Below are 12,041 nucleotides of genomic sequence, written 5' to 3'. Positions count from 1 at the left end.
GAGAGATAAAGGTCTTCCCAAACAAACAAAAACTGAAGGAATTCGTCACCACTAAACCAGCCCTACAAGAGATCCTAAGGGGGATCCTGTGAGACAAAGTACCAGAGATATCGCTACAAGGATGAAACCTACAGACATCACAATGACTCTAAACCCATATCTTTCTATAATAACACTGAATGTAAATGGACTAAATGTGCCAACCGAAAGAAATAGGGTATCAGAATGAATAAAAAAACAAGACCCATCTATTTGCTGTCTACAAGAGACTCATTTTAGATCTGAGGACACCTTCAGATTGAAAGTGAGGGGATGGAGAACTATCTATCAGGCTACTGGAAGTCAAAAGAAAGCTGGAGTTGCCATACTTATATCACACAAACTCGACTTTAAATTAAAGGCTGTAACAAGAGATGAAGAAGGGCATTATATAATAATTACAGGGTCTATCCACCAGGAAGTGCTAACAATTATAAATGTGTATGCACCAAATACAGGAGCCTGCAAATATATAAAACAATCACAAACATAAGCAACCTTATTGATAAGAATGTGGTAATTGCAGGGGACTTTAACACTCCACTTACAGAAATGTATAGATTATCTAGACACACAGTCAATAAAGAAACAAGGGCCCTGAATGATACATTGGATCAGATGGACTTGACAGATATATTTAGAACTCTGCATCCCAAAGCAACAGACTATACTTTCTTCTCGAGTGCACATGGAACATTCTCCAAGATAGATCACATACTGGGTCACAAAACAGACCTTCATAAGTATACAAGAATTGAGATCATACCATGCATACTTTCAGACCACAATGCTATGAAGCTTGAAATCAACCACAGGAAAAGATCTCAGCAACCTCCAAAACATGAGGTTAAAGAACACCCTACTAAAGAATGAATGGGTCAACCAGGCTCTTAGAGAAGAAATTAAAAAATATATGGAAACAAACGAAAATGAAAATACAACAATCCAAATGCTTTGGGATGCAGTGAAGGCAGTCCTGAGAAAAAAATACATTGCAATCCAGGCCTATCTCAAGAAACAAGAAAAATCCCAAATACAAAATCTAACAGCACACCAAAGGAAATAGAAGCAGAACAGCAAAGACAGCCTAAACCCAGCAGATGAAGAGAAATAATAAAGATCAGAGCAGAAATAAACAATATAGAATCTAAAAAAACTGTAGAGCAGATCAATGAAACCAAGAGTTGGTTTCTTGAAAAAATAAACAAAATTGATAAACCTCTAGCCAGGCTTCTCAAAAAGAAAAGGGAGATGACCCAAATAGGTAAAATCACGAATGAAATTGGAATTATTACAACCAATCCTTCAGAGATACAAGCAATTATCAGGGAATACTATGAAAAATTATATGTCAACAAATTGGACAACCTGGAAGAATGGACAAACTCCTAAACACCCACACGCTTCTAAAACTCAATCAGGAGGAAATAGAAAGCTTGAACAGACCCATAACCAGTGAAGAAATTGAATCAGTCATCAAAAATCTCCCAACAAATAAGGGTCCAGGACCAGATGGCTTCCCAGGGGAGTTCTACCAGACGTTTAAAGCAGAGACAATACCTATCCTTCTTAAGCTATTCCAAAAACTAGAAAGGGAAGGAAACTTCCAGACTCATTCTATGAAGCCAGTGTTACTTTGATTCCTAAACCAGAGACCCAGTAAAAAAAGACAACTACAGGCCAATATCCCTGATGAATATAGATGCAAAAATTCTCAATAAGATATTAGCAAATCGAATTCAACAGCATAAAAAAGAATCATTCACCATGATCAAGTGGGATTCATTCCTGGGATGCAGGGCTGGTTCGACATTCGCAAATCAATCGATGTGATACATCAAATTATAAAAGAAAAGATAAGAACCATATGATCCTGTCAATCGATGCAGAAAAGGCCTTTGACAAAATCCAGCACACTTTCTTAATAAAAATCCACGAGAAAGTCGGGATAGAAGGATGATACTTAAAGATCATAAAAGCCATTTATGAAAAGCCCACAGCTAACATCATCCTCAATGGGGAAAAACTGAGAGCCTTTTCCCTGAGATCAGGAACACGACAGGGATGTCCACTTTCACCGTTGTTGTTTAACATAGTGTTGGAAGTTCTAGCATCAGCAATCAGACAACAAAAGGAAATCAAAGGCATCAAAACTGGCAAAGATGAAGTCAAGCTTTCACTTTTTGCAGATGACATGATAGTATACATGGAAAACCCGATAGACTCCACCAAAAGTCTGCTAGAACTGATACATGAATTTAGCAAAGTTGCAGGATACAAAATCAATGTACAGAAATCAGTTGCATTCTTATACACTAATAATGAAGCAACAGAAAGACAAATAAAGAAACTGATCCCATTCACAACTGCACCTAGAAGCATAAAATACCTAGGGATAAATGTAACCAAAGATGTACAAGATCTGTTTGCTGAAAACTATAGGAAGCTTATGAAGGAAATTGAAGAAGATATAAAGAAATGTAAAAACATTCCCTGCTCATGGATTGGAAGAATAAATATTGTCAAAATGTCAATACTACCCAAAGCTATCTACACATTCAATGCAATCCCAATCAAAATTGCACCAGCATTCTTCTCGAAGCTAGAACAAGCAATCCTAAAATTCATATGGAACCACAAAAGGCCCCGAGTAGCCAAAGTAATTTTGAAGAAGACCAAAGCAGGAGGCATCACAATCCCCGACTTTAGCCTCTACTACAAAGGTGTAATCATTAAGACAGCATGGTATTGGCCCAAAAACAGACACATAGGCCAATGCAGTAGAATAGAAACCCCAGAACTAGACCCACAAACATATGGCCAACTTATCTTTGACAAAGCAGGAAAGAACATCCAATGGAAAAAAGACAGTCTCTTTAACAAATGGTGCTGGGAGAACTGGACAGCAACATGCAGAAGATTGAAACTAGACCACTTTCTCACACCATTTACAAAAATAAACTCAAAATGGATAAAGGACCTGAATGTGAGACAGGAAACCATCAAAACCCTAGAGGAGAAAGCAGGAAAAGACCTCTCTGACCTCAGCCATAGCAATTTCTTACTTGACACATCCCCAAAGGCAAGGGAATTAAAAGCAAAAATGAACTATTGGGACCTTATGAAGATAAAAAGCTTCTGCACGGCAAAGGAAACAACCAACAAAACTAAAAGGCAACCAATGGAATGGGAAAAGATATTTGCAAATGACATATCAGACAAAGGGCTAGTATCCAAAATCTATAAAGAGCTCACCAAACTCCACACCTGAAAAACAAATAACCCAGTGAAGAAATGGGCAGAAAACATGAATAGACACTTCTCTAAAGAAGACATCCGGATGGCCAACAGGCACATGAAAAGATGCTCAACGTAGCTCCTCATCAGGGAAATATAAATCAAAACCACACTCAGATACCGCCTCACGCCAGTCAGAGTGGCCAAAATGAACTAGTCAGGAGACTATAGATGCTGGAGAGGATGTGGAGAAATGGGAACCCTTTCTTACTGTTGGTGGGAATGCAAATTGGTGCAGCCGCTCTGGAAAACAGTGTGGTGGTTCCTCAAAAAATTAAAAATAGACCTACCCTATGACCCAGCAGTAGCACTGCTAGGAATTTACCCAAGGGATACAGGAGTGCTGATGCATAGGGGCACTTGGATCCCAATGTTTATAGCAGCACTCTCAACAATAGCCAAATTATGGAAAGAGCCTAAATGTCCATCAACTGATGAATGGATAAAGAAATTGTGGTTTATATACACAATGGAGTACTATGTGGCAATGAGAAAGAATGAAATATGGCTCTTTGTAGCAATGTGGTTGGAACTGGAGAGTGTTATGGTAAGTGAAATAAGCCATACAGAGGAAGACAGATACCATATGGTTTCACTCTTATGTGGATCCTGAGAAACTTAACAGAAACCCATGGGGGAAGGGAAGGAAAAAAAAGGGGTTAGAGTGGGAGAGAGCCAAAGCATAAGAGACTCTTAAAAACTGAGAACAAACTGAGGGTTGATGGGGGGTGGGAGGGAGGGGACGGTGGGTGATGAGTATTGAGGAGGGCACTTTTCGGATGAGCACTGGGTGTTGTATGGAAACCAATTTGACAATAAATTTTATATTGGAAAAAAATAATAAAACAAAAATAAAAAAAACAAAAAAAAACCCTAATCATTTGGATAATTTATAAATAACTATGAAAGTAGAGAAAAATAATTTAGAAATAATTCAAACTGAAAACCTCTTTTGTGTAAATAGCCAATCAGCTAAAATACTGACAAGAAATTTATTTCACTGGACCTTTCCAGACTTTTAACAGCTATTTTTCTAATTTTTATACAAATAAAACTTAAGCCTAAAAATAAAGAAAGAAAGAAAGAAAGAAAGAAAGAAAGAAAGAACAATACTACAATAACTGCCAATAATTCACAATAATATGTCTAAGCAACTACATGTTCTTAAAATTTGAACTAAAGTTGGAAATTATAGAGGTGTAAATCAACTCTATAAATTGTAAATAATAAAGTTGCCTATCTGTTGACATGTCATTGGGAAGTAAACAGAGCTTCTCCTAGATTTAGATTTTCCTTGACATGTTAATTTTAATTATGAAACTAACAAATAGTGAAAATTCTTAAAATAAATACAGAAGTCTAATCTTACTTATTTTAATGTCATTTTTCATAGTGAAAAATTTTATTAAAAATACAAAAGTGTAAATAAAATAAAAATGGCAGTAGATGAAGAAAATAAATTTGTGTCCAATAAAACAGTATCCATAATCTATAATCTCTAACCTTGTTTTGAGATTTAATAAAAATCATTAAGACTAAAGACTTATAATGGAAAGTTAAACAAAGAAAAACAAAAGATCAGAACAATGACTATATAGAAAATAAAAAACAAAACATTAAAATATAGTTATTCTCCTTGTTAACAACCTATAGAAAATTAAAGATAATGTAAAAAGCATTTTATATATATTCTAAATCCAAACAATTTAAAAATTATAAAATTGAATCCTATAAGTTTGGTAAATTTGAAATAACTTTTATAATGTTGAATTCATCTTACACTGATTTTCTTTTAGGAAAAATAATTTAAAAAGAACCAGAACTATAAATTAAAGAAGTAAAAATTAAACATAAATGTGACAGCAAATTTGTATTATTAGATTAAGATAGGTAAGCAGTTGGGAAGAAATAAAAATTTTTGCATAAGGATACATTTCCTATTAGAAATCTCTTCATAGGAACAATCAGAAAATTCATTAATGTATCAACATGGTTTTAAGTGTACTCTGTATAAAATATTATATAGCCATAAATTTTAATTATTAAGAGATGAGGGAGAACAAAATATATTCATACTTATATTTATTTTATATGAATTTTATATAAATATGAATTTATATAAGTAAATTTTTATTTATAAGTAAATTATTTATGTTTATAAGTACATATTTATAAGCATGAACTTATTGTCATAAGAAAAGAATAAATGTTTTTCATTTAAACATGTTTTTAATTCATAAGTTGTGGGTGCTTACAATAAATTCAACACATGTAGTACAATATATTTAACAGTCTTTGAATTAGCTTCACTGATTTTCTTTCTATTGATTAGCTATTTCTGGACCAGGTCAGATTAAAAGTAACCTGGAGTCTCAATTCTCCCAAATAAGATAATTTTTTTACTTTTAATTACCCACAAAAATAACATTTAACTTAGAACTATAAAAAAAGTTACTTACTCCATTTCCTCTGCATTTTGTAGCAGCATTACAGTTATATTCCATCAAGTGAACTTTTTTGCAGGTTTTATTTATACAATACTAAAGTAAAACACAGATAATATTTCATAATCATTCATACATTTGATATAACATGAGAAAAGAATTATTTCTTATATGCCCAATTTGAGACTTTTTATTCCATATTACTCTCATTTGGGTACAAAAAGTCTAGCATTCCAATACAAAATCTAAATAATCAATTAAAGAAAAATAACTTGGGTGTTTGCCTTGACATAGTTTTTTTGTAATAATGTAATATAATTTGGCCTTTAGGAATTAAAATGAAAATCTCCATAAGGGAGATTTTCTATATTATATTAATATTCTGTTATAAATAATTGATTAGTGTTAATGATTTGTGCCCTCAAAACTTGGAACGTAATTCATTAATTTTGTTTTGGTTTCAAATGTAAGTGAATATTTTGGATTATAAATTATCATGAATCTTTGTTATAATATTGATAAGAATAGTTTGTCAAGAGAAATATTTTAACTTCATTTGTAACCATTGTAAAACCCTTGTTCCATAAAAATGGGTAATCCAGTGGTAATTAGTCACCAGTATATGTAACTTTTGCTTCCTTTACCATTTTATATTTTGTTAACTGGCCTCCTGGCTTATGTTCTTTTATTTTATTTTAAAAAGCACTATAAATTATAAGTAATACATCAAAAATATGAATATATCTAATAAGAATAAAAATTTGTTTTTGCAATTATTTCCTGAAAATTAACATATACCCAATACATAAAGTTGCATATGCAAGCCTACATTTGCCTCCTCTTTTCAATATATTTGAAATTCTAGCCAGTGCAATTAGGTGATAAAAATAAATAAAAGGCATACAAATTACTGAGAAAGAAGTAAAATAATCTGTTTGCAGATGACATAATTGTACATATAGAAAACTCTAAAGACTCCACATGTAAAAAGCTTGTCAGAACTAATCAAAAAAAGTAAATTTGTGGAATAAAATATTAACATACAAAAATCAAATGTATTTCTGTACAGTAACAATGAACATTTTTTTAATTAAGAAAACAATTCCAATTATAACAGTATAAACTATTATTAACCAACTAAACTAAACAAGATGATAAATGATATGTATGCTGAAAACTACCAAGAAATGCTGAAAAAAATCAAAGAAGGCCTAAAGAAATGGAAAGATACCCATTCATACCCGTTCATGGACTGAAAGACATAATACTGTTAAGATGTTAATGCTATCCAAAACAATTTACAAATTCAATGTAGTCTCTGTTAAAATTCTAATGACACTTTTTCATAAATAAAAAATCCATCCTAAAACAATTTCAAGGGACTTCAAATTGCCAAAACAGACTTACAGAAGGACAAAGTGGGGTAACTCATGCTTCTTGAGATCAAAACTTTCTACAAAGCTACAGCAACTAAAACAATGTGGTCATGGAGTAAATTCAGGCATTACTGATGAATGGAATATATTAGACAGTTAAGAAATAAATCCTCTCATATATGGTCAAATAATTTTCAAGAAGTCTGCCGAGTCCGTTCAATGACAAAGGACAATGTTTTCAACAAATGATTCTGGGATATTGGATATCCACATGCAAAATAATGAAATTAGACCCTTATCTTATACCATCTGCAAAAACTAACTCAAGATGTATTGAAGACCTAAGGAACTAAATGATAATACTCTGAGAAGACACAGGGAAAATCTTCATAACATTAATTTGGAAACATGTTTTTGGATGTGATACCCAAACGACAGGGAACAAACAAGAAAACAGATATACTGGACTTAATAAAAATTAAAAGGACTTGTGTCTGCAAACGACATTATCAAGAGACTGAAAAGGCACCCACGGAATGGAAGGAAATATTAAAAAATCATTATCTGGTAAGAGATTAATATCCAGAGTTTATATTAAGGATTGGTATACAAGTATATATTAAGGATTCCTTAAACTCAAGAACAACAACGAAAACTAACACCAAATTAAAAATGGGCAAAAGACACAAATAAACATTTATTTGAAGATATTTATTTGAAGAAATAATAGCTGAAAACTTCCCCTAATCTGAGGAAGGAAACAGATATCCAGATCCAGGAAGCACAGAGAACACCCATCAGAATTAACAAAAGCAGACCCACACGAAGACATACTGTAACTAAATTTGCAAAATATGATGACAAAGAAAAAAATTTAAAAGCAGCAAGACTAAAGAAATTAGTAACTTATAAGGGAAAACCCATAAAACTAGCAGAGTTTTCAACAGAAATTTTGCAAGTCGGAAGGTTGTGGCATTTTATATTCAAAGTGCTGAATCGGAAAAATCTGCAGCCAAGAACACTTTATACAACAAGGCTGTCATTCAGAATAGAAGGAGAGATAAAGAGTTTCCCAGACAAACAGCAACTAAAGTAGTTCATGACCACTAAACCAGCCCTGCAAGAAAAGGGGATTCTTTAAATGGAAAGGAGAGACCAAAAGTGACTGTATAGAGGTAGGAAACACAAAAGCAGTAAAAATGAAAATTTTTATTAAAAATAAGTGAAGGAACTCATGCATAAAAAAAGAATATAAAATATAATAACATATACCTAAAACAAGAAGGAGTCAGGAGAAAAGAATGGGTTCAAACTTAACAATCAACTTAATATAGACTGCTATGTGCAGAAGAAGTTATATACAAACCTAATGGTAACCATATATCAAAAGCCACTAACAAATATTTAAAGAATAAAGAGAAATAAATACAAATATATCACTAAAGAAAGTCAGCAAAACATGAAAGACAAAAAACATCAGAGAAAATCTTCAGAAACAACCACAAAACAAGTAATAAAATAGCAATAAACATATTTACCAATAATTAATATGAATGTTAATGGACTAAACCCTCTAATCAAAAGACATACAGTGACAGAATGGATTAAAAAAAGAACACACATCTATATGCTTCTTACAAGACATATATTTTGTTTTATTTTTAAAATGTTTGTATTTATTTTTGAGAGAGAGGGAGAGAGGGAGAATGAGTAGGGGAGGGGCAGAGAGAGAGGGAGACACAGAATCCAAAACAGGCTCCAGGCTTGGAGCTGTCCACACAGAGCCCAACACCGGGCCCTAACTTGTGAACCACGAGATCATGACCTAAGCAGAAGTTAGATGCTTACCTGACTGAGCCTCCCAGGCACCCCAAGAGATATATTTGAGATCTAAAGACATCTACAGATAGAAAGTGAGAAGATGAAAAAACATCTATCATGCAAACAAATGTCAGAAAAAAAAGCCAAAGTAGCAATATTTATATTGGAAAACATAGACATTAAATCAAAGACTGTAACAAGAGACAAGGAAGGACACTATATAATAAGAAAACATACAATCCAACAAGAAGATATAACAATGGAAAATACGCACCCAACATAAAAGCACCCAAATACATAAAACTTAATAACAAACATAAGGGAACTAATCTATAATAATACAATAATAGTAGGGGACTTTTGCACCCCACTTACGCTGATGGACATAGCATGCAAATAGAAAAACAAGGAAACAATGGCTTTGAATGATGCACTGGACTACATCAATTCAACATATATATTCAGAACATTCTATCTTGAAACAGCAGAATACACATTCTTTTCAAGCACAAATGGAACATTCTCCAGAATAGATCACATACAAATAGAAGTTTGCATTAGCCCACAAAACAAACTTCAACAAATTCAAGAAGGTCAAAGTCATACCCTGCATCTTCTCTGACCACAAAGCTATGAAAGTAGAAGTCAATCACAAGAAAAAATTTGGAAAGAATACAAATATATGGAAGTGAAATAACATGCTACTAAACAATGAATTAATCAACCAGGAAATCAAAGAAGAAATAAAAATGTACATGGAAGCAAATGAGAATGAAAACACCACATCCCAAAACCTAGGATGTAGAAAAAGCATTTCTTTTTTTTTTAATTTTTAGTTTTTATTCTTGAGGGAGAGACAGATACAGCATGAGTGGGGAAGGGTCAGAGAGAGAGAGAGAGGGAGACACAGAATCTGAAGCAGGTTCCAGGCTCTGAGCTGTCAGCACAGAGCCTGACACAGGGCTCAAACTCACGAACCGTGAAATCATGACCTGAGCCGAAGTCAGACGCTTAACCAACTGAGCCACCCAGGCACCCCCAGAAAAAGCATTTCTAAGAGTGAAGTTTATAGCAATACAGGCCTACCACAAGAAGAAATATCTCAAACAACCTAAGCTTATACCTGAAGGAGCTAGATAAAGAACAACAAAAGAGGACTCAAGCCAGCAGAAGGAAGGAAATAACAAAGATTAGAGCAGAAATGAATGATACGGAAACAAGCAGACAAACAACAACAACAACAACAACAACAACAACAACAGCAACAAAAAAATAAAACCAGGAACTAGTTCTTTGAAAAAAATCAATAAAATTGATGAGCATCTAGTAAGAATTATCAAGAAAAAAAGAGAAAGAACTCAAGTAAATAAAATCACAAATGAGAGAGGACAAATAACAACCAGCACCAAAGAAATACAATTGCAAGACACTACTTGCAACTACTAGTACTACCAACAAAGTGGTCAGCCTAGAAGAAATGGATATGTTCCTAGATACGAATCCACTGTAGAAAGTGAAACAGAAGAAAAAGAAAATTTGAATGGATCAATAACCAGCAAAGAAATTAAGTGAGTCATAAGAAAAATCCCAACAAACAAAAGTCCAGATTAGATGGCTTTACAGGCCAACATTACCCTTACATCAAAACCAGATAAAGGCATTACTAAAAATGAGAACTACAGGATAATATCCTTGATGAAAACAGATCCAAAAATTCTCAACAAAATACCTGCGAATCAAATTAAACAATTAATTTAAAAAATCATTCATCACTAGTAAGAGAAAGTGAGTTCATTGTGATACAATTTAAAAGCAGATTACACCATCCACCTTTTGTGTTCTAATGTTACATATACTTAACACATGCAAACTACATTTATCCCCAAAGTTTCCAAATTCTCATCCATTATAACACTATCAAAGCTTATTTCTTCACCTGAATTAGCTCCAGCTGTGGATTAGATTCCTGCCTATATTTCACTGAGTACAGCTCTTCCATCTGTAGTCTGTGAAACTAGAACTATCTGTCCCCAACACCACCAATATACAAGAGTACGGCAGGCATAGGATAATTTGTATAGATATTTCTATTCAAAAAGGGCAAGGAGATGGCACATAAAAAGGAATCACTAGTCCATAGCAGTTTCTCGAATAGGTTTCAAGGTGTGTGCATCATCATATTTGGCTCTTGATTCTGCCCTCTGAGATCTTGTTTTGTTGTCCTAGTATTCCTTTCTTTTTCATAAAAAGTAGCACATGTTTACAGCTGAGCAACTGTCTCAACCTGTTTCCAACCAGTAGAATTTGAGAAGTCCAACATCCTCTTTACTATTTACTATTCTTTGTCCCTATCATTCTTGCTGGCAGTGTGTCTGGCGATATTTCACAAAAACTGTGCAGACCACTTGTGAATCTCATTGGAGTTCATTCCATTACACAAAAGCCACACTCACAACTCTCTTCAAAATAAGCTTTTCTTTACCTTGGGCTTCTGTTGATATGGCTGAAAGACAAAACTCTAAAGCTTTTGGAGGCCAATTTTTTTTTTTTACAGAATCTGAGGGGAACACCTTTAATTTCTAAACATCCTTTGATGTTTTTGAACTCTTATGTTTGTACAGTCTCAGTTTTGGCTCCATTTTCCTGATAGTTCTTGGAAATCATTTAATTTTGCATTTTTTTACTGTGTGAAGAGGTTGGGAACTTTCAGAATAATTGAGTCATGGTTGCATTTTGTTTAACAATTATCTCAATTTACTACTTTCCTCTCGTATTTTATTACAAGCATCAAGAAGAAGCCAGTCTAGATCACCAAGTTCATTAGGTACGTGTTCTGCTTTTCACATACTGTAAAAGAAAATGTGCTAGGTTTTCTGCCCCTTAACAAAATGGGTCCTTCCTTTTCCAGTTTTGAGTAATGTATTCCCATTACCTGTTGAGCCCTCAACATCAATTTTCTCAAAGTTGAGAGTTCTAGATGTCTATTTCAGGCAATTTGAGCTTCATCTATCATGGCTTTCAAAATTCTTCTGGCCCCCACATACTACCTGTTTATACACCCACA

General features: G+C 33.5%; 1 protein-coding gene across 1 annotated transcript in view; it reads right to left on the bottom strand.

Moving 5' to 3' along the window:
- Positions 1-12,041, bottom strand: part of ADAM18 (ADAM metallopeptidase domain 18) — a 146,156-nt gene that overhangs the window by 34,361 nt on the left and 99,754 nt on the right. The window contains 1 exon segment of the mRNA XM_015076048.3: positions 5,796-5,876. Coding sequence (XP_014931534.2) covers positions 5,796-5,876 — 81 coding nt within the window.

The sequence above is a fragment of the Acinonyx jubatus genome, chromosome B1 (genome assembly GCF_027475565.1).
Source record: "Acinonyx jubatus isolate Ajub_Pintada_27869175 chromosome B1, VMU_Ajub_asm_v1.0, whole genome shotgun sequence".
Classification (NCBI taxonomy): domain Eukaryota; kingdom Metazoa; phylum Chordata; class Mammalia; order Carnivora; family Felidae; genus Acinonyx; species Acinonyx jubatus.
This window is presented reverse-complemented; position numbering and strand designations above follow the sequence as displayed.